We start from the raw sequence: 21,163 nt of genomic DNA on the forward strand, positions 1-21,163 counted from the left end.
GTTTGGTTGTATTTGATTGTATGATGGAATGGAAGCGTGTGTTTGATTGGCTAACGTGAGCCCCCCACTGTCACACAGTTCTTCGTTTGGTTGTATTTGATTGGATGATGGAATGGAAGCGTGTGTTTGATTGGCTAACGTGGTCTGTTTGATTCGGGGTTTTGATTGGTCCATGTGGTCTCAAACGACCAACTTCCATTGGTCCAATCTGAAAATACGCTTCGCTGATTGGCTGCCATCTGCTTTCTTTTTTCTGCAGAATATCCAATATATCGTCGTCTCATATTGCGACGGTACGATAGGCTCACGACGTTGCACCGACTGACGGGCGACGCGCGCGGCACCAGCGGCATCGAGGCGGGCTTCCTCGTCGCGATCGTGGAAGGGCTTCGGCAGACGCTTCTGTGGGTGTTTGTCGTGTCCGCAGGTGTCCACTGGACGGCGCTGTCGACGCCAGGACTTCGCCGCATCCACATGGAGTCTGGTCGTGTCGTCGGGGTCTGGGTGCTGGTCATCATCTCTCACTTTGTCGTGTTGTTGCTGTACGTGGTGCAAAACTACAGCGTCCTCAAGTGCACGTACGTCGACTACCTGCGCAACTCGGCGCAGACATCGATCGACAGGACTACTAGTACTACTAGTACGATTGCAACCTTGAACAGCACGACCCAGCAGCTGTGGCTTCCACTGCTCCAACCCGCCGACTGGAAGTATGGCGTCGACAAGGTCTGCGTGGACCGAACCGGCGGCGCGTTCGTGTTGACATTCGTGCCGCTGCACCTACTTCCGCTGGTCGTGCTAGTGGGGCTCGTGGTCGTGGGGTGCAGTACGAAGAAGACACCTACTACGACTAGTAGTAGTACTAGTACTACTACGACTCCCATGCACGACGACCACGTGCCGCTCCCAGTAGTCTCTGGATCACCAAACGACCACCGTTCTCGAACTCTGTCGCATACGACGACGACTCGTCCCCCTTTCTCATGGATTTCCCGCCTCTGTGCTGTGCTGGGGATCATGCCATTAGCCGTGCACCATTTCCTCACGTTGTATTTATATGCGACAAGTCAACACCTGCCGCCTGTGATGTGGTTGGTCGTGGGCGAGTACCTTCCCATGTTGGCGCCGACATTGGGGTACTTGGTGGTGCAGTGGACATCCTCGACGGGTGGCGGTGGGATGCTGCTGGACACGCGCCTGTCGCACATGATCATGCGATCGACCAATCACGAACAAGACGCGTCGGAACAGTATCGCATGCCCCAGGACGACACCAACAACCACGATGACAATGTGATTACGTCATCATCACTCAAGACAACGTCCGTGGCCCACGTGGCGGTGATAACGTCGTCATCATCCATGGGACAAACAACGGCATGTGACAAGGTCGTCGTCCACTTGTCCCATGTGGTGGACGACGACCCAGGGTGGTCCACAACCGTACACACGTCCAAGGATGAACTCGTGACCATCCCGTGGTATCCGGATGCGCGAATCCGATGCATCGTCACGACGGTGTCACACATGTCGGCGGTGGAGTCAGTGTTTGAGCTCGGCAGTTTACGTCAAGCGTCGCATCATGTGACATGGAAAACCACCTGCGACACGGGGACGGTCACGATTTCCCTCGTCCGAGTGGATAAGACCGTGACCAAGCCCGTGTCGTTCACTGACCCGAGTGTCGACTCTGTCGCAGAAGAGCTGCGGGAACTGCCGTGGCCAACCGCCGTCGCCGTCCAGTACGTGGCCACGTGCGTGCTTCCGACGGTTTCGGTTCTGGCGGACCGGGCCGCCGAGGATCTCGCCGCGACGTGCGCCCCGACGCCCCGACCCGATCAACACCCCATCGACCAAATCCAGGTATTTGATTTGGACGAGTATTTTTTCGAAAGAAAATATCATTTATGTGTCGACGTAAATGAATGCTCATTTATTGACCTCGAAATCCGTTTCCATTGGTGTTTCTATATATATATATATATATAAAAATGGAAACGGATTATATATACTAGTATATAGAAACACAAATGGAAACGGATTACATATATATATATAATAAAATCAATATATATATATATAAAAAGAGAGAAATAAACACACAAATGTATATATATTGATGGGATAGGATGAGTGGGAAGCAGACGTGGTGCAGACGTGGCTACGTCAGCGGTGGACCAAGCGCGCCGAGTATGCCGCGATGCTCACGACCGGCAGCAGCATTCCTGCGACAATGTTACAACGACTGGACGAAGGCAAGTGGGTCAAACTCACGGCCGACGCCAAAACCAGTGCGCTGAGGTATATATATATATTGCCTTTCTTTTATCCAAAATTTGGTTGACTTTTGTTTTGCGGATTCTTTGCCAAATCTATCGATATGTCGGTTCTTTGTCCTGACTTTTTGTAAAGATCGTCCAATAAGTATCACACTAATTTCAGTACCACACTAATTCGGTGTTGCGTTGGTCGAAGACTTGATTGGCTACTTGATTATTGAAATCTGGGTTTGGCTTGGTCGATAGATCGATTGCCTGCCGATGTATTTGGTTGGTTCTTCTGCTCCCATACTGCAATTTCGAATCCACTCGACAATATATATAATATATACATGCCAGCCAACCTGATATATGTATATTTACGGATATGTAGGTTCTTGCCCTGCAATTTGCACGTCCAAGATCTCCACGTAATAGACGCACGGGGAGAGGCGGCCGCCGTGTATTCGACGCTGACCATGGGCGTATTTGCCAGCGATCACCCGACGCTGGCAGACACGGAGGGAAGTCCACAACATGCAACAGAGGAACATGAGACCACGTGGCACGCGCGGTACAAGGACGAAGTCCAGTGGTACACATGTGTGTGTCTGATTCCGAGTCTGATTCGTAGAACCAATATATGATTCCGTGTCCATGTACGCATGCATGTACATCTGATTCGGAGTCGGATTCGTAGAACCAATATCTGATTCCGTGTTTATGTATCTGAGTCTGATGACGTAGGGCCACGTGGGTGCGGGAAACGGAAACGAACGGCCAGGCGTTGGCGACGGTGGTCACAGCCGTGGTGGATCAGTTGAATACTCAGACGCAGGCGGCATCCCGTTGGATGGAATGGGTGGCCACAAAGAGTGTGGTGTTTCACATGGAGAGTCTCGTGTCGGACCACGGCAAGGAGCGGCAGATGCTCCGCGACTGCGCCGCCGCCATGGAATGGCTCCAATCGCATGTGACACTGGGGCTGGAACTGGAAGAAGAAGGGTCGAATGTCTATGTTGTGAATCAACGCGATGTCGTGACCAGTGTCAACCTGGTCGTGCAGGCATCTGATCCATCCCATATGTATGTATATATATATATATGTACATTATCACACATTCGGTGTCTCATGAAAAAGTAATATTGTTATATATATATATACATTATCACACATTCGATGTGTCTCATGAAAAAGTAATATTGTTGTCCTTTTCCCCAAAATTTGGCTGACTTTTCGCCAAATCGATCGATCGTTTCGTTGTCCTGACTTTTGTAACGATCGTCCAATAGTATCACACTAATTTCAGGAATTGGTCGAATGTGAGTGGATAATTTGATTGGCTCGTGGATTCGTGATCTGGGTTTTGATTGGTCGATATATCGACTGTCTGCCGATGTATTTGGTTCTTCACATATCCAAGTTCGAATATATCGATCGGCTTGACAATGCCACAGGAACAGCGCCAAGGCGGCGGTGCATGTGGTGTTGAGAGTGCGTGAACGATTTTGGAACCACGTGCACGAACTCATAGGGGGGGGTCCATGCCACGACGCAACGCACCAAGGGGGGGGTCTTGGTTTTCGTGAACCACCCAATATGGCAACTGGGGTTGTCCGCATCACGGCGCTGCTGTTCACGCAAGGCATCGACGAAAGCCAAACGCTGGCGAATAAGACGGGCGGGCTGTTTAAAGAAACGTTTCCGGACGTGGTGAACCAGCGCAGCGTCGACCGCCTGGCCGCGTTTGTCCAAGACCTTGATGTATATGTTGAAGCCAATATGGCGCAAAAACTTGACCCGACTGATGTATACGTGTATGTATGGGGTGGTGTCTGTAGATGTCCCCAGATATTGCAGACGTGGTGCGCATGAAGCTGGCGGCGTTGACGCAAAGCATCCTGCAAGCCAAGCGCGAGCGCGTCAAGAAGAAACATCCAGAGATCCTTCAAGTGGCGGCGCACATCACGCGTCTGATAGGGGGAGCCGCACGGGTGACGGCGTGCGCGAGTGGGAACGACCGCACGGCCATGAGTGTGACGTTGGAACATGGTACCTCACGACACATGCTTCTCTGGAGACTCATGTACCATACTAATTACCCGTAGGATGGATCCTCGGTCACTTTCACCACGTGCCGGCGCCCGGTGTCCGCCGAGCGGTCGCCGCCATGCGCAGCGAAGGCGTGTGTTTGGATGTCATTGAGAAGAACAGAGGCACGCGGCAGTACTCGTTCAGCTCCCTCCAGCGCTCCATGCTCCCAGAAGCCTACCGATGCCCCGAAGGCACGTACGACAGCTCCGCGGCCGGACGCTGTTGACATATTTATACATAACGTATCAACTTTCGCAGGTTATTGTATTATCCCAGGTTTAGTATGCATCCAGCATCTTATTACTACAGAACGTATCCACTTTCGCAGGTTTTTGATTTCAAGCGTTATTTTATTATCCCAGGTTTAGTATGCTGGTTGATCCAGCATCTTATTATTAGCACTAAACATACTATATAATATGAGTGTCTAAATATGCATACATTTTATGCATTGACGTGCCTACATTGAATCATTCTCGTGTTTGATTGGTCGAATCGGTGCCCTTCTGCAACTTCTGCGTGGAATCATGGACGTTGAGTGGAGCAAGAGAAGCGCTGCGGCATGGAAGGCGAGGTCGTGCTCGATCCGTAGCCCCATGAGGCAAAGCACTGTCAACATGACCGTAGTTGCGTGTACCCGCTGCACTGCAGCTGCGTACGACTCGACTAAGTAACGAACGAGAAAGGACGACCTTGGCGGACAAGGTACAGTATTCCCAGCCTCCGCCAGATCGTAGTACATACATCCCTACTACAACTCCCCAAGAGTTCCTGTGCGAGACATCGTTCAAGCGATGTGTGACCTCGTTGCTCTCTAGAGTAACTCAGCCCTAGATGCAGCACATTTGTCTCCGCGAATATGATCATCCATGGCCTTGTATCATTAAATAAACTTGTCTTATTGTGGGGTACTGTACTACTACGCTTCAGCCATCACTTGCGCACTTCCACTCCACATGCGCGGTCGGCCGCTCATGTCCCGCGGCACTCGAACCGCTTGCTCCATGAGTTCATCATGCATGCGTTTCCGCTTCTTCTCGGCCCTGGCTTCGTCGGCGGCGATAGCGCGCGACTTTCGAATCGCCAGCGCTTCGACGCAGAACGCCGCGATGTCCTGTACATGGTACTCTGCCCGTTTCAGCATGTCAATGCGCTCCAAGTGGGTGAACTTGCGCACGCTGCCTCGACGACAATGCGCCGACGTGCCTAGATCGACGTGGGTGATGTGTATGTGCGTCGGTGCGAGGCCGATGGGCGGGCCAGTGGCTTTCGGGAGCGCGCTGCCGCCATACGCGACGTCGAAGAGGTAGGTCGTGGCCGTGGTGAATGTCACGCGTCGTGGAGCGTGGACTTGAACGAGTAAGGCTTCGACATGTGTCGGGCTCTCGGCTCTGGTGGATGCCGCTGCTGGCTTCATGATGGGTTGTGGTTCCATGGGACTGTTTCGATGTGGTGCTGTTGCTGTTGCGGAATGCAGCACATTTGTCTCCGCGAATATGATCATCCATGGCCTTGTATCATTAAATAAACTTGTCTTATTGTGGGGTACTGTACTACTACGCTTCAGCCATCACTTGCGCACTTCCACTCCACATGCGCGGTCGGCCGCTCATGTCCCGCGGCACTCGAACCGCTTGCTCCATGAGTTCATCATGCATGCGTTTCCGCTTCTTCTCGGCCCTGGCTTCGTCGGCGGCGATAGCGCGCGACTTTCGAATCGCCAGCGCTTCGACGCAGAACGCCGCGATGTCCTGTACATGGTACTCTGCCCGTTTCAGCATGTCAATGCGCTCCAAGTGGGTGAACTTGCGCACGCTGCCTCGACGACAATGCGCCGACGTGCTTAGATCGACATGAGCGATGTGTATGTGCGTCGGTGCGAGGCCGATGGGCGGGCCAGTGGCTTTCGGGAGCGCGCTGCCGCCATACGCGACGTCGAAGAGGTAGGTCGTGGCCGTGGTGAATGTCACGCGTCGTGGAGCGTGGACTTGAACGAGTAAGGCTTCGACATGTGTCGGGCTCTCGGCTCTGGTGGATGCCGCTGCTGGCTTCATGATGGGTTGTGGTTCCATGGGACTGTTTCGATGTGGTGCTGTTGCTGTTGCGGATTTTCAACGAGAAGTCACGACTGAGTTAAACTATCCATTTGTATACTGTGCGGTGGGAAGTATCCGGATAACCAAGGAAATCAGATGGTTTGGATTTTGGAACTGGCAGCACCAGCGGCACCAGCGAGCGGCTGAATTGGCTGGTGCGCTCGCGTCCTCTGCTGCACTAAGCCTAGCAACGCGAGCCTTTTGCATGAAGACATCCACGACAGACACGACTTTGAATGCAGAATAGTAGGTGTAGCTGCCTCGTTCGGAGAAGCGGAACATGGCGACCGACCGCAATGCAACCTAAAGATAGCCAACGACGGGGCTGCCGTTTCTTTTCATACCACCGATACACATGTGGTGAAGCAGAGCATCGTGGATGACATCAAGTCCTTGCATGAAGAGCCTGGAGTGGACATGATGCTCCTGCGTGCTGCTCCTACTTGTGTGTACACGATTGCTTTGAGAACACAGGTAGGTACTGTCATTCGCGTTTCGAAAGTACGGCATATATTTGACGGATGTTCAATTCCATTTTAATTATACTATACATTTCACATGTTTCCAGATGCTTATTAATTCTAGGGTTTTGCTCTGACATGGATGGAATACTTGAACGATGCCGTGGGCATAAAAAAGGGTGGTGGGATGATTGAGACATGGAGCCCGGCTTGCTTCATGCGTGGGCCCCATCTTGTTCCTCGTACATGGCAAACCTCACAAGGATAATAGTAGATGTAAGTAGTTCCATTAAATACTCCTAGGACTTTCACTAACTACACTCTTTTAAGCTTCGATGGTCAATCTCGCGGAAGGATCCATCATGGTCATTCGTCGTCGAAACGGCGTGGCGCGCTGCTGTTGTTCCGACAACGTTTCCTCCAGCATGCGCTTCATGTGCTGCTTCTCGGCTCTGGCTTCGTCGGCGGCGATAGCGCGCGACTTTCGAATCGCCAGCGCCTCGACGCAGAACGCCGCGATGTCCTGTACATGGTACTCTGCCCGTTTCAGCATGTCAATGCGCTCCAAGTGGGTGAACTTGCGCACGCTGCCTCGACGACAATGCGCCGACGTGCCTAGATCGACGTGGGTGATGTGTGTGTGCGATGGTGCGAGGCCGATGGGCGGGCCGGTGGTTTTTGGGAGCGCGCTGCCGCCATACGCGACGTCGAAGAGGTAGGTCGTGGCCGTGGTGAACGTCACCGCCCGAGAGAGCGGTAGTGCCGACGGGCTGACGGGGTCAGTGGCTCCAGACATGGCTGTGGCGGTGATGGCTGTGGTGGTGGTCGCGGCTGGTTCCATATCGTTTCGGACTGATGTTTCGATGTGGTTGCAGCAAGTAGTTTGCAAACACCCGAAGGGATGTCGCGACTACTTTTACTTGCATTTTGTAAAGTTTGAGGTGGGGTGGCAAATTGTGCCGGATAAGTCCAGCCAATCACAAGGCACGCGACAATTTTGACAAAACCAAGTGAACGTGTTGCCTCCATCGATGGCACTTGCTCTACCGTCGCCGTCTTGACAGCTATGGTCGCGGCCGCCGCGGTGGTCCAGTAGGCCCCGACGGGAATGAAACGTCCAAAGAATGCATGGGCGTAGTCTGCCTTCCGAAGCTTCGCTTGGTTTGGCGACGGCTACGCGGAATGGACTCCTTCCAACGAACGTAACGGCAACAACTCTCCGTACGCTATCGGCAAGTTGTAAGGGTGACGATTACTTCTGCCTTGTTGTTGCTTTGGTGCTCCTTCAAAGAGACTTTCAGCGAGTGTCTGCATCTATACGTACGTATACTATATTTCTCACCACCACAACCTATAGTTCATGCCTTTTGAGCCCAGCGATCCGGTGTGGATTGCAGGCGACCTGACCACCTAAGGTGCATAATGCCCATTATCCACGCAAAAAGCACTTTTGATTTTGTAAGTATACTAAAACCTAATTTATTGTACTCTATATATGCTCAATTTAGCCGGTTACATCCATCGGAACACTGAGTGAACGTTTCGTTCTTGAGTTTTATTTCGATAGTAGGAACAAGATCAACATCAATTTAATACTACTGATCGTCGGGGCGCCAACACCGCTCGCCCCCTCCTTCTTGTCGGTTGCGGTCATAATGCTGCTGGACCAGCCAACCCTGACTACTGTACCAGAACAGCAGTACGATGGCCACGACAGTGAAAGGAAGAACTCTTCGCATAGATAAGTTAATCGCCATGCATGGCGCTAATGTGCGTTCTACGGCTGTGGCGTCATTCCCCTTGCTGGGTCAAACATCGTCTCGAGTCGTCTGTGGATTCCATCGCCTCGCATTCGTTCGTTTCATCTTGGTCATCGTCGTCGTGCTTGCGCTTGTTGTCGCCGCTGAGTTCATCGAGCGTTCGTTGTCTGGACTTGCGAATGTCGATGGCGTCCATACAAAACGTGGCGATGTCTTGAACATGGTACTTGGCGCGCTTGAGCATATCAATGCGCTCCAAATGGTCAAACTTGCGGACGCGACGACGGCAAGGCGGCGGTGGTTCCTCGCGCAAGTCTTCATGGAACTCGTCCGTGTGGACGCTGCACATGCCGATGGGAGGACCAGACTCCTTCGGGAGCGCACTACCGCCATATGCGACGTTAAACACGAACGTTGTGGCATTCGTGAACGTCACCACCCGAGGACGAGACACTGGCGCGGTTACTTCGAATAGCGCCTCTACATGTGTGGGACTGGCATCCTCCTCCATGACGTCGTTGTCCGTGATCGTTTCCTTGGCCAACGCCACCGCGGCGGTCGTAGCAGCATGCAACAGGTGCAACATGATGTCGGCGGCTTCTCCGTTCGTTGTCTCCATAGTTTGCTGGCGTTACTTCGACGGGGGCGGCGGTCAATGCGCGCGCTGTCACAACTCAATTCCATACTTGAGTTTGTATAGTCGTAGGCGGGGTGATCAAAACGTCGGATTATCCGGATGACCCTGGAAATTCGAACCAATCAAATCCAACGATAAGATTGGGTCAGCGAAACAACCTTGTTGCGCCGCCATCAATCTCAGGTCCACGGGCAACATGGCTACAGCTCTCTAACCCTTCCACCAGGTGCTAAATGCTTTCAGTAAGGCACGAGTTACATATATCGCTGGGAATGGCGGCAGTGTCATGTAGCTCATGTTGGTGGCTTATTGGGGGCAGGAGGTCAGATACAGTACTGTATTGCCAACAGCATGCACCGCCGATGCATATCTTGTGCAAGAAGACGCAGAATACAATATGTTTTACGAGAGCACGCATAACGTTATTAATACATTGGTACTAAGTTATCTTTGAGAAATGCACATAACTGTACTGTAGCGCAGAAGTCAGGACGTGGTCTACCACTGTAAGTTACTGTCGACTGATCTGACTCGAACCGTGATCATGGAGGCACAAAAGATTGTTACTGAGAAGGCCATACTAGTATGGACAAAGCCTTGGTCGGCCATAATAATATCTCCATCAGCCGTTCCATACCGGTACTAGTACCTCCAAGAGCTAGCTGCTCCCATACAATACCTCACGACAACAACGTCAACCAACCACCCGTGCATAATTTTATGGAATTCATGTCGTCCGGATAATCGAGCCAAGGTTCTATCCGGCCAAGGGTATATTTTTCATTTCTTTTGCCCAGCGTCCGATTGTAACGTCGGTGGCGCAACCCCTGTCTTCATGATGGAGGCATCCAAGCACATCACTCAGCTCATGGATGAGCTATGTCTGTGTGTCTATACTTGATGCAGAATGTGTCCTCTGGGTGCATGGGCTCCTCTCAATATTGCAAAACCATGTTTCCATTGACCAATACTATGTCCTACGAAGACGCGGTGTCATGTAATACTTTAGTTGCTCTTAGTTTAGTGGAGTTCAGTCCAATAATTCGCTCAAAGCTGGAATGTACATGCGGCGCCTCTTGTGCTCGACGAGTGTAGTCGTTGGCTCCACGCTATCGTCGTCTTCGCAATCTTCTAGATCGCCTGACATTCGTCGCTTGAGATATCGCAATGTCTTGGCTCTTGACGCTCGAATCTCGACAGCTTCTGCGCAATACGCAGCAATGTGGCGAGGATTAATTTCAGCCGCTTTGAGGAGCTCAATGCGTTCGAGATGGCTGAACTTTCGCACGCGACTTCTTCGCCGTTTGGGTGTCGTTGCGTCCGCCACTTGAACTGTGACGTGGTTCATGGCCATACCGATGGGCGGTCCGGAGTCCTTGGGAAGCGCACTGCCGCCGTACGTGAGGGGAAAGGTGAACGTTGTGGTCGTTGTAAACTGGACAGCGCCACCGCGAACGCGGACGTCGAGCTCCATGGACGGGATGTCGTGTACGACGAGGGAGTTGCAGTCTACGGTGACTGGGCTGTCTGGAAGATGCCGCGGAAGTGCGTCGTGTTTCGCGGGGGTGGTCATGCACTTTGACAGCATGAGCAAGTGAGGTCGTCGTCAGTGGGGTTGTGTTTGGCGTTCCGTGAATGAATTTGCACGAAAACCTGCAAGGACACAATGACACGGTCGCGAGAGTGATGGTAGGTGGAAACAAGAAACCGAAAAAATATTGAAATGTATGGGAGTTAAAGCCGAGAAAAGGTTCAAAACAGATTTTTTTGGGCTAAGTTTAGCATTTTTTTGCGAGCCGAACGGTTTCGACGAGGATATAGACCAATCAAATGCCAGCAATTTGTCGTGACGACGCTGCGTCATGACATTTGAGATGGGGTGGTTAAGGGAAGATCGAATTGGCAAGGACAGTAACGTTATTGCAGCACACCTCGATGCCGCCGGCCAAAATGCATCGATCGGCGCTTCTTCCTTTGCTCTTCCCGGGGGTTGGTCATGGTGGCTTTGAGTTGGCCCCATCGATTGAACCTTCGCACCGCCCTATACCGACGGGGATCGGCATCACGACGAACGACGCCGCGCTTTATGACGTGATAGTGCGACTGATTTAGTTGGATCATCGGACCAGAGTCTTTCTGCACTGCATTGCCACCGAACCTCGCCAACCTCGTTATACGTGTACATGGTAGTTGTGGAGAACCACTCGACGGACAATCCAAACATTTCCACATGAACGAGACTGTGGTCGATGGACGGCACGACACATGGCGCCTTGTGGTGGTAAGCATGACGTTGAAGCCCGAGTACTGTAGCAGCGGTGGCGAGCACCTAGCTGTGTGAGCTTTCGTGTCAAACGTTCTCTGTGGGGTGTCATGGCGAAGTTTATCTTGATTAAAATATACTACAGGAGGGAACACCACACACTTGCCATTTGACATATTCGACCAGCCAATCAAACACGTTTGACGGCCTGCTCTGCGCCGATGATTGGTCAGATCAACTTCAACCATACATAACAACTATCGCCTCCATCAAGTCATACACCAATTGACATGCGTATACTCTAACTTCGTCAATGAAATACGAGGTGGTAGCCATCATCGAGCAAATCCATGCGCCATTTTGGTGTGTGTATGACTTGTGGCCACGTTTGTGATGAAACATTGTTTGGGTGGGGGCGTCTGTGATGTCTGTCCTAGGGCTGTTGGTTGTGGTTGTCCAATTGCGTGGATTCGAAGTTATCGCTATATACATTGTCCACCTTATGCCACCAGTACAGTTGTGCACACTTGTCCCTGGTGGCTGAACGTTCTTGGGACGTTCACTTGCATTATAGAGGCAAGTGTATCCATCTCAGATATATGAATGTGCAGCATCGCATAAAAGGTGGCAGTGTGTCTGTAGCAGTATATGTCTCATCATCCTTGAACGTCGTCGAGACTTTGTCAAGGGAAGCAAATACATCCAGTGTGGCCAATGTCCGCAACTTGGCTGGCTTTTGTTTGCGAACTACGTTAAACACTACGTTAAACCCGTTTCTCATTGGAGGAAAGAAGGTCGCCCTGGGTACGTTAAAACATTAAAACGCATTCTGCCACTACCATTTGGTGGTTGGGCTGTTGGAGCCAGGGCAGGGGACAGACAGTGGACAGCGTCTCATCCCTGCCACCACCACCACACCGCTGCATGAGTTCATTTGTGAATTGGACAATTCGAGAGACACATGCTCCCGATGTCAACTCCGCCTTCTACCCCCGCCACCATGGGCACCGGTAGCTTGTGCGTGACCCAACCACCGACCAAGGCGGTCCAGTTCACCACCACCACCACATACATCTTCCACACAGCTCTGGGCGGTAGTGCACTTCCCACGGAAACCGGACCTGCGTTGGGCCTGGCACGACGCCATTTTGACATCCACGTCGCGGACCTCCCATCGTCCAGGTATTGCCGCCGCGGCCGCGTTCGAAAGATCGGCCACCACGAACGCATTGACCTACTCAAAGCGGCGGGGTTCCCAGTGAAGGACATTGCAGAGTTCTGCAGCGAAGCCATCGACATCCGACAGTCTCGAGCCGCCACACGGATCGAAGCCAAGCTCAAACGAAAGGTCGAGGCCGACATGGACGGCGCAGCGTCGAAACGACAGCGGCGCGTACTCTGCTAGGGGGATGTACATATCGTCACGGCGAAAGCCTCCCACACCACATGTAAATTAATCGAATCTAACTTTAAACGGAATCAATACTTCTATACCTATTACATTGGTATTGTTACACGATGCCATACCATCTTTTGCCCAGGACTTTTGTGATAAATCTATCGATCGATTCTTTGTTCTGAATTTTGTATGTAAACAATGATTGGAATCACACTAATTGGATTCACACACTAATTTGACGTTGATGACGGTTTCCTGCAATCTGATTGGCTCAAAACTTCTGCCCATTCTTCAGTAACTACATTTCCGATAAGGTTATAGGAACCCGAGGATCCGGTTATTAGGAAGTTTCTGTTTCCAGCTCCATTCATGTTGGCACGAAATCCGTGGAGTTTGCATTTACTACGTAGTACTTCGAAGTATTAATTTCGCGAATATGGCACTTTTGCATGTCCACAGTAGCAGATCCGTGCAACCAAAGATACTATTAACTCCAAGCATTCTGATGTTCTGAGTCAGGTCTGAGGTTCACAGGTAGCGAAACGAACGTCGAGAGACTGCCACGTCATGATATCACGAAACGTATACATGCCGGCTTCTTTATCGAAGATCCCACCAACCAGTACCCGTCGTATTGCCGAACATTATCGTGATTAACGTTACATACAAACCGACAGTGTACTTTCGAACCTCGGCCGAGTAGTCGGAACAATCGGTTACGTTTCGGGTTTGAGGCGCGCCCGCATTTGTTTCGAATGAAATGGTCCCGACCCCAGGCTGCATACGTCGATTTCGAAACTGACCGTGCCTTTCCCCACCTCATCCACTATCTCATCCATGGCCGCTACGAACAACAAGTCCACGACGACTTTTACCTCCCCTTCAACCCCACGCAATGTGACCACAACAACTTGCCGTCCTCCTTCATCCCCCACGCCTACCTGGCAGTCCAACGTCGACATCCCCACACGCCGCACGATGATCCACAAGCTGCTGTGGGTGTTTCAGCACAAACACCAAGCGATGCAGCGTCTCCTCTCGGCCAGCCTCGACCCGTCCCATGGCTTAACCAGTCGCCATCCCCCGCCAATGGTGGACGCCCGTCTGCCATCGCTCGTGCGTCGTCTCGAGCTCGCTCTGTACCTGCGCGCAGCCTCGTTAGACGAGTACTTGAACGAACAGTCGCTCCATCGCCGCGTCCAGCACTTGATCGTGTCGTTGCATCACCAAACGGTGCTGCATTTCCGCGCTCAAGAGGGGCTGCTCAAGCGCCCGCGTCCGTCCGACGACGACGACCTCCTTCCCCACACGACGATGCCTGCCAAAAAGCACCACAGCCATCGTCTTCTACCTCAAGGCATCCTCTTTCTCAACAACCAAGAGCACGTGCTCGGCGTCGTGTTTTCGTTCCTCGATGGCGTCGACGTCGTGCGCTGCATGGGTTTGAATCGATTCGCCGCGTCGGTCTTGCCTCTGCACGTGCGGTACCTCGACTTGTCGTGGGTCCAGTTCACGTCGGCCGTGCAACGCCGCCTGCAACGATTCCAGAAACTCGAACGGCTGGCCATATCCCCCCCTCGTCCGTCCCTTTCGACCACTTTAAGGACCACCAGCAACGAGTGCTTGGTCGAGCAACTTGCTGCCGTTTTACCGACCCTCAAAAATCTTCAACAACTCACTCTCGCCAACGTGTACATCCACACGGACGACGTCAACGCAACGTCCGCCCTTTGCCGCGCATTGCACTCGTGCGTGTCCCTCACACACCTCAATCTTTCTGGCAATGCCATTGGGGACTGCGGCATGTCGTCCGTTGCTGCGTTGCTGCCGTCGTTGCCGAGCTTGGTCTACTTGGATCTCCGACGCAATTACATCGGCGAAGGCGGGATGCTGGCACTGGCGTCGATACTTCAAACGGGCGGCACCCCCCTGCGCCTCCACACGCTGCTTCTGGGGTCGAATATTGCCGCCAACTCGGTGAACGCCGTCGCAGCTGGCGTGGGCCACCGCCGCCTACAGTACCTGCGGGTGTTGGGCCTAGAAGACAACTTTGTCGACTTGAAGGGCGTCGAGGCGCTGGCCAGGGTGCTCCAGCAAGGCGTGTGTCCCATGCTCCAGGAGCTCTGCATTGGCGACAACGTCGTGGACAACCAACGAATTCGGTCCGTGTTTGCCTTTGCCAAGCTCGCAAAAAACAACGACTAGTAGGACTACTTACGGTAAGGGTAATGACTAGTACTCCGGAGTACTAGTACATACTATTAATAATAATTTTAGGACCTAGTTCCATTCAACGCGTTCGATTGGTCAGTACACCACTGGCCATGATGTTCGGGGGAGAGCTACAAGAATGGTCACATTTGCTTTTCAGCCCAAATGTCCCTCTTGGACTTGATTAAAGTACGAGCATGTCTCACCAGATGGAAAATAATTCTTCGACCTATAATTGAGATGGTACATCGCAGGAAAACGAACTGGTGTCCTCATGTCCACATATTTGTTCGCAAATACGCTGTTCGCGTTTGCGAGACGAGTGAAACCAGTGAGTGGTAGCTATCTTTCACTTAACGTGACACAAGTTTCCCCATTCAAATTCGTACTTGAGCTCAGAATATACAGGGTGATCAGCTGATGTCATTGTAAACACAAAGTCAATAGCAACATGATTGTACGGTGTTAACGTGGATTTTGCGAGGCTGGCGGGACTTTGATTAAGATCTGGGATAAAAAAGTTTGTAACCCCATATTTTTTGAAGTATGTTGAATATTTTTAGTGAAAAACGCTAGAAATGTAGCCTGAATCAAAATTTACGATTTGCACCCAATCAGAATCGTACATTCATAAAATTTGATTTCTTCACACGTCCTTGAACCAAATGTGACAATTCTTGGTGGACATGTTTTGAGATGCGGTCAAGCGCATCGTAGGATGCTAGGACATCAATGATTGCATCCAGCTCCAGATGGATGACGTGGACGATGCATGGTTCTGTGGAGGTCGTGGGGTGAGATCGTACTGCTGCATTCGTTCTTCAAGCTGCTGCAAGTCCGTCGCTCGTTGGGCATCTATGGCGGCTTGGTCTTCGGCATTGATCGGCAATGATCGGACCGACGTGTCGAAGCAGTGTCGATGCCAGTTCAACAGGGCTTTCATCCACAAGGTGGTGGCGGCCGACGTCGGCGCCGAAAATAGGAGGAACTGCTCTTTGTCATGGGAAGTGGATGAGTCAGAGTATGGCGTCAAGTGAACCACAAAGCGACAAGGAAGGCCGTTGCCATCGTTGAACGGTATGATGTCCACTTCAACGGTATGCCGCGTCAACGAGATAGTATGCATCAAGTGCGCTTCCAGGCGGTCCGGCGCCGCGTAGAGCTTGATCACGCCTTCCTCCAACGCCACGTATCGGATGTCGCCTACGTTGTCGGCGATCGCATCGAGGTGGAGGAGGTAGCCCTCGCGGATGCCACCGGCCATCTCACGTGCCAGCGAAAAGGCGGATATCCGGAAAACCGTTGATCTTTATCCGGAGAGCTACTGGTTCTACCATTCTATTTTCGACGTTGAAGATGGTCTTGTGGGAATATTTGCAGAAAATGCATATATAATATATTTTGAACTAGCATATTATGACCACAACTGTTTCACATTTGGCGCGCGTTACTTCGGCCTTAATCTTATATAAACTCAGATGCCAACGGGCAATGAAGATGGCGGAATGCTACCATGGTAATGCGATCAAGAACAGGACAGGTTAAGCTAAGAGTCCGAGGTTACATCGTGCCATGGACGACAAATGAATGCCAATGGTAGTAGTAGTTAGTGGTGGTGGTAAATTACAAGTGGTGCGAACTTGGATGCCCTACGACTCATCGTCCAGAGTGTCGTCGTCGTCGCTCGAACAGGCTCCATCGAGGCATCGCCGTTGCCTTCGCGCCTCGGCATCGCGTTTGTGTCGTTTCCGCTTGAAATCTTCGACGGTGTCGAGCCTGCTCTTGCGCACATCGATCGCGTCGAAGCAAAAGTCAGTGATTTCCTTGACTGGATACGCGGCCGCTTTGAGCAATGCGATGCGTTCAACGTGGTCAAACTTTCGTACCGTTCCGTACGAAGCAGTGAGGTCGAGGCATTGGGTAAGATCCGTGTCGGTCGAGTCGCAGTGACGCCGCGCGAGGCCAATAGGTGGTCCACTGTCGATGGGGACGGCCGATCCGCCGTACGCCACGTCGAATAAGTATGTCGTGGCAGTCGTGAATTGAACGCGCTGGGTCAGGGTGCGCTTGCGTCGGCGGCGGGGCAGCGAGCCAAGTGGCATGAGGGCTGGACCGAGTCGAGATGTGTGTGATAGAACGCAAATTGGAAAATGATCCTACGAATACACGGGGTCAAGTTCGGGGTAGGGGTTGGTGGAGGGGTGAGTTTAGTGTAGGAACACAATGTATGACCATGAGAAGGGGGGACATGACATCACGGCCATACAAACATCAAGACGATTTGGTGGGACAACAAGATATTATGAACACCAAGCAGAAGCTTGCAATATGTATGCTGGTTGGATAGACGAAATAGTTCAGATCAATAGTTTGAACTCTTTCGCTTCGAGATCTGATTGGCTAAAAGTATTGAGTACAAAATATACTTCTGGACAACTTATGTATGTAGTACTAAAGTATTGATACTCCGAGTAGTATGGACGCAATGTCCTTAAATTGGATATATTTTGAGCACTTTGTGCTAGCCATACAAAATACCGTATGATTGGAACTACTTTATCCGTGACAACACCGCATACAGTACGGTATGACACATGTGTGAGTCAGGGCCAGTTCGAAGTACATAGTCAAACAGGGGTGCGAAGTGTACTGATTGTCTCCGGTCATTATAGTATTACTCAACGCTTATTGGTCGAATTCTTTGTTTATTCGGTGTGTGTACGGTATATCCCAGAGACCACTAGGAGGTATTCGATGTGCGGGCCAAAAGCAAAAATATTCCGGCGACTTGGAGTGATTTGATTTGTCAAGTCTCCGGAAAATGGGTACATACTTCGAACTGGCCATGCAGGTAGCATGTACTGCGATGGAACAAGAAGATGGCGTGGTTGTGGCACCATACATACATCTCTGTACGATAGAACACCGGCGCAATGTGTCATTTGTAATATCAAAAGTTGTTCATGATGACCAGTGAATTGTGCAATTTGGTCCCGAGAATAGCAGATATAACTTCGATTTGCACTTTTCAAATGTGCAAAAGCGAGGGAGTTGCATAAATGACCTCCCTATAATCTGTAAACGAAACGTGACATCCTAAATCACGGTTCGGATTATCTAAAACACTGGGGTCGATGTAACAAACACCCAGGTTTATGGTGTGAATAGCCAAAACGAGTGAAAAGCACGTTATGTTATTGTCCTTTTACCCAAAAGTTGGAATGACAGAATCGCCAAATCTATCGATCGATTCTTTGTACTGGTACATTTTGTATGTAAAAAAGTGTCCTGTGGTCATTGGTATATCACACTTATTGAAGACACACACTAATTTGACGTTGTTGATGGTTTCCTGCACTCTGATTGGCTCAATCCTCATGTTGCTCCAGTTTAGAATAAACACATTATTGTCGATTTGATACAAATTTGGGGAGGAGGTGCAATACAGTAATCGAATCGCGCCAACCAAACCGATCCACAATCGATCTGATTGGTTGTTGAATTTCATTGAGAAGTTTTTGATTGGCTAATAATTTTGAGCTCATCTGAGGTAGCCAATCAAATCGAATGCCTTGACGACGAATAACAATAAACTGCACTAGTATATTCCTATTTAACTTGATCGGGTGTATATAATAAAAGTCTAATTCAACGCTTCTAAGAACGCGACAATACCCCCGTGATGGTTTTGCTTGGCATGTCGGATCGCCGATTGAATGTCCCCTTCGTGTCGTCGGGTGGCCAGAAACGTCACCACTTCCAAATGTCCATTGCGCGCAGCGATTTCCAACGCGCGGGGGGTGCACCCCTCGGCGCGATGGTCGTGGAGGAATTGTACGATCTCGAGGCGTCCGTACGACGCGGCGCGGTCCATCGCCGACGTCGTACAGCCTTCGTTTCGGTGGTCGTGCAAAAAACGCAGCACGTTAAAGTGTCCGTGTTCAGCGGCGTTGTCCATTGCGTACTTAGTGCAACCTTCCACGCGCCGGTGATGCAAAAAACGCACCACGTCTAAATGGCCATTGGACACGGCGCCGTCCATGGCCAAGGTCGTACACCCTTCTTGTCGATGTCGATGAAGAAATTGTACCACTTCCAAATGACCATTTTTCGCTGCCAGGTCCATGGCGGTGGTCGTACATCCTTCACGTCGATGGTGGTGCAAGAACTGGACGACCTCCAGATGGCCACCTCGGGCGGCCAGGTCCATGGCGCGGGTCGTACATCCATGGACATCGTTTGTGTGAAAGAAGCGCACGACTTCCAGATGGCCATTGGCGGCCGCCGACACAAATGCAGCGGCGGGGACGCCGTCATGGTGGCGGAACTGATAGAGAAATTGCACAACATTCAAATGTCCATTCGTGGCTGCGTGCAGCATGGCAAAGTGTGAACAACCTTCGGATCGATGGAAATGGAGGAATCGAACAACACTCACATGGCCTTTGCGCGCGGCTAGGTCCATGGCGTCCGTCGTCGCGGTGCTGTTGGTCGGGTTCGAGTGGAGAAGCTCTAGCATGCTCAGCTGGCCGTTCAAGGCGGCGAGGTCGATGAGATGCGGGAAGCCCTGGCATGAAGACGAAGTTGACCCTTTGGACTGGTGGGATGGGGGGTGGTGCAACAACAACGACATGACGTCCGTCAACCCAAAGTACGCTGCGTGGACCAGCACCATCAGCCGCATGTACTCCATGGACTGCACGAGTCGAAGCACCCGCGACGACCCATGCACTGCATACCAGGGAGACAACACTTCGTCCAAGTGCTCGAAGATTGGGACCAACGACGTGTCGTAATGCGTGTGCGATTCGCGGATGAGATGGTATCGCGTGAGGGTCTTGTACTCGTCCGAAGCAGTATGCAGGTGCTGGAAGCCTAGCGCATCTTCGTACAGGCCGTCTTGGAACTCGAAGATGCCGCCAAGAAGCTCCATGTTACGCAGCACAGCATCGCCAAGGTCACAGGTCCGCGTCATATCGAAGGAGCAAGTCACGAAATGGAAGCAAGCGTCGTGTAACAAAAATGCTTGGCCGGTGACTCTCTTGATACACTCTTCTTTTACTCACATTTAGTATCATACTTAATTCAGTATGTTGAAGTACTCTCTTGAGAGTGCTTTTTAATACTAATGTTTGTATTCCGGACGATATCGTTGAGGTAAGGAGCTTACTCTGCCGAGAATGCCATCGCTTGATGGACTCGCGCATGCAAGAAATGATGTCGAGTATGACTAGGAACTCCTGAGGCACTTAAGACGTAAGTGTGTTAACGTTACACTAAATACGTCCGGTAAATACTCTATCCGGATTTACCGGATAGTGTAATGAGCGACATTTGGAGTTTTGCCGTACCTTGATTGGTTGGTGTACGTTAAACATGACTCTGACAAAGAATGTGGGTGCAAAGTAAAACCGAAAGCAATTCTTCCATCGTACTAGTATGTGCACCTACATTTACTAAGTTAGAGACCTTAACAGTAATATGACATCAGATTTCAGAAATTCAGTAACGTTACGTTCGAATAGTGTACTAGTAGTAGTTGATAGTTTTGCAGCTAAATGCGCAATACAGTCATGCATTTCGTGATAATAATGTCTGCCATAAATCGAGCGAGGTAAGACATTAACTATCTACTAGTAGTACTCGAGATTACTACCGGGTAGTACCAACTTATCGTACTATGGTACCATGATTATCAATTTAATCTCCTAGCCAATTGAAGTCAAACACGATTCTCTTTGTAGCTGTGTTCTATCTATTTGCATACCGGTAGGAGTACTGTATACGAATTACAAGTGTAAGGTTAAGGTTATATATCCGGCGTTCCACCACCACCCAAGCATGCGTTGAACCTTTTTAAACCTTATAACGAAATCAAGGCAATCGATTGGCTATAACTAAAAACGATTTCAAGTTAATTGATTGGCTGTTTCTATAGATTATTCACTTTGATTGGTGGAACCTTATCCTCCGAGGGTGTTAT

The 21,163-nt window shown here is 50.9% G+C and overlaps 11 protein-coding genes across 20 annotated transcripts in view; 5 read left to right on the plus strand and 6 right to left on the minus strand.

Annotated features, from left to right (window-relative positions):
• Positions 1–4,636, plus strand: part of H257_15039 (hypothetical protein) — a 7,129-nt gene extending 2,493 nt beyond the window's left edge. For 3 of the 10 annotated variants that reach the window (XM_009843016.1, XM_009843011.1, XM_009843014.1), the window contains 7 exons: positions 303–1,863; positions 2,129–2,301; positions 2,653–2,853; positions 3,006–3,344; positions 3,717–4,023; positions 4,101–4,311; positions 4,368–4,636. In XM_009843016.1, coding sequence (XP_009841318.1) covers positions 303–1,863; positions 2,129–2,301; positions 2,653–2,853; positions 3,006–3,344; positions 3,717–4,023; positions 4,101–4,311; positions 4,368–4,579 — 3,004 coding nt within the window. In that variant the 3' untranslated portion in view covers positions 4,580–4,636. Of the gene's footprint in view, positions 1–302; positions 1,864–2,128; positions 2,302–2,652; positions 2,854–3,005 lie in introns of all 10 variants that reach the window. The other 7 variants (XM_009843019.1, XM_009843020.1, XM_009843015.1 and 4 more) reach the window with 5 other exon arrangements.
• Positions 4,637–4,853: 217 nt separating this feature from the next.
• On the minus strand, positions 4,854–6,469 carry H257_15040 (hypothetical protein). Its single transcript, XM_009843021.1, has 2 exons — positions 6,197–6,469; positions 4,854–5,559 (listed from the first exon to the last, which is right to left on the minus strand). The coding sequence occupies exons 1-2, from the start codon at positions 6,423–6,425 to the stop codon at positions 5,273–5,275; spliced, it is 516 nt and encodes a 171-aa protein (XP_009841323.1). The 5' UTR covers positions 6,426–6,469; the 3' UTR covers positions 4,854–5,272.
• Positions 6,470–6,565: 96 nt separating this feature from the next.
• On the plus strand, positions 6,566–7,763 carry H257_15041 (hypothetical protein). Its single transcript, XM_009843022.1, has 2 exons — positions 6,566–6,923; positions 7,018–7,763. The coding sequence occupies exon 2, from the start codon at positions 7,246–7,248 to the stop codon at positions 7,627–7,629; it is 384 nt and encodes a 127-aa protein (XP_009841324.1). The 5' UTR covers positions 6,566–6,923; positions 7,018–7,245; the 3' UTR covers positions 7,630–7,763.
• An 863-nt stretch (positions 7,764–8,626) lies between these two features.
• H257_15042 (hypothetical protein) lies at positions 8,627–9,354 on the minus strand. Its single transcript, XM_009843023.1, has one exon. The coding sequence runs from the start codon at positions 9,287–9,289 to the stop codon at positions 8,702–8,704; it is 588 nt and encodes a 195-aa protein (XP_009841325.1). The 5' UTR covers positions 9,290–9,354; the 3' UTR covers positions 8,627–8,701.
• A 946-nt stretch (positions 9,355–10,300) lies between these two features.
• On the minus strand, positions 10,301–10,948 carry H257_15043 (hypothetical protein). Its single transcript, XM_009843024.1, has one exon. The coding sequence runs from the start codon at positions 10,893–10,895 to the stop codon at positions 10,338–10,340; it is 558 nt and encodes a 185-aa protein (XP_009841326.1). The 5' UTR covers positions 10,896–10,948; the 3' UTR covers positions 10,301–10,337.
• Positions 10,949–11,224: 276 nt separating this feature from the next.
• Positions 11,225–12,496, minus strand: H257_15044 (hypothetical protein; the record flags this gene model as incomplete). Its single annotated transcript, XM_009843025.1, has 3 exons — positions 11,225–11,389; positions 11,466–11,636; positions 12,410–12,496. 3 exons carry the CDS (start codon positions 12,494–12,496, stop codon positions 11,225–11,227), a joined length of 423 nt encoding a protein of 140 aa, XP_009841327.1.
• On the plus strand, positions 12,352–13,066 carry H257_15045 (hypothetical protein). Its single transcript, XM_009843026.1, has one exon. The coding sequence runs from the start codon at positions 12,532–12,534 to the stop codon at positions 12,973–12,975; it is 444 nt and encodes a 147-aa protein (XP_009841328.1). The 5' UTR covers positions 12,352–12,531; the 3' UTR covers positions 12,976–13,066.
• Positions 13,067–13,806: 740 nt separating this feature from the next.
• On the plus strand, positions 13,807–15,174 carry H257_15046 (hypothetical protein; the record flags this gene model as incomplete). Its single annotated transcript, XM_009843027.1, has 1 exon — positions 13,807–15,174. The coding sequence occupies one exon, from the start codon at positions 13,807–13,809 to the stop codon at positions 15,172–15,174; it is 1,368 nt and encodes a 455-aa protein (XP_009841329.1).
• Positions 15,175–15,710: 536 nt separating this feature from the next.
• On the minus strand, positions 15,711–16,463 carry H257_15047 (hypothetical protein). The gene has a single exon (XM_009843028.1). It carries the CDS (start codon positions 16,442–16,444, stop codon positions 15,902–15,904), a length of 543 nt encoding a protein of 180 aa, XP_009841330.1. The 5' UTR covers positions 16,445–16,463; the 3' UTR covers positions 15,711–15,901.
• Positions 16,464–16,734: 271 nt separating this feature from the next.
• On the plus strand, positions 16,735–17,318 carry H257_15048 (hypothetical protein). Its single transcript, XM_009843029.1, has one exon. It carries the CDS (start codon positions 16,768–16,770, stop codon positions 17,128–17,130), a length of 363 nt encoding a protein of 120 aa, XP_009841331.1. The 5' UTR covers positions 16,735–16,767; the 3' UTR covers positions 17,131–17,318.
• Positions 17,319–18,773: 1,455 nt separating this feature from the next.
• H257_15049 (hypothetical protein) lies at positions 18,774–20,176 on the minus strand. The gene has a single exon (XM_009843030.1). The coding sequence runs from the start codon at positions 20,153–20,155 to the stop codon at positions 18,824–18,826; it is 1,332 nt and encodes a 443-aa protein (XP_009841332.1). The 5' UTR covers positions 20,156–20,176; the 3' UTR covers positions 18,774–18,823.
• Positions 20,177–21,163: the final 987 nt, after the last annotated feature.

This window comes from Aphanomyces astaci (assembly GCF_000520075.1).
Source record: "Aphanomyces astaci strain APO3 unplaced genomic scaffold supercont1.65, whole genome shotgun sequence".
Taxonomy (NCBI): domain Eukaryota; phylum Oomycota; class Saprolegniomycetes; order Saprolegniales; family Verrucalvaceae; genus Aphanomyces; species Aphanomyces astaci.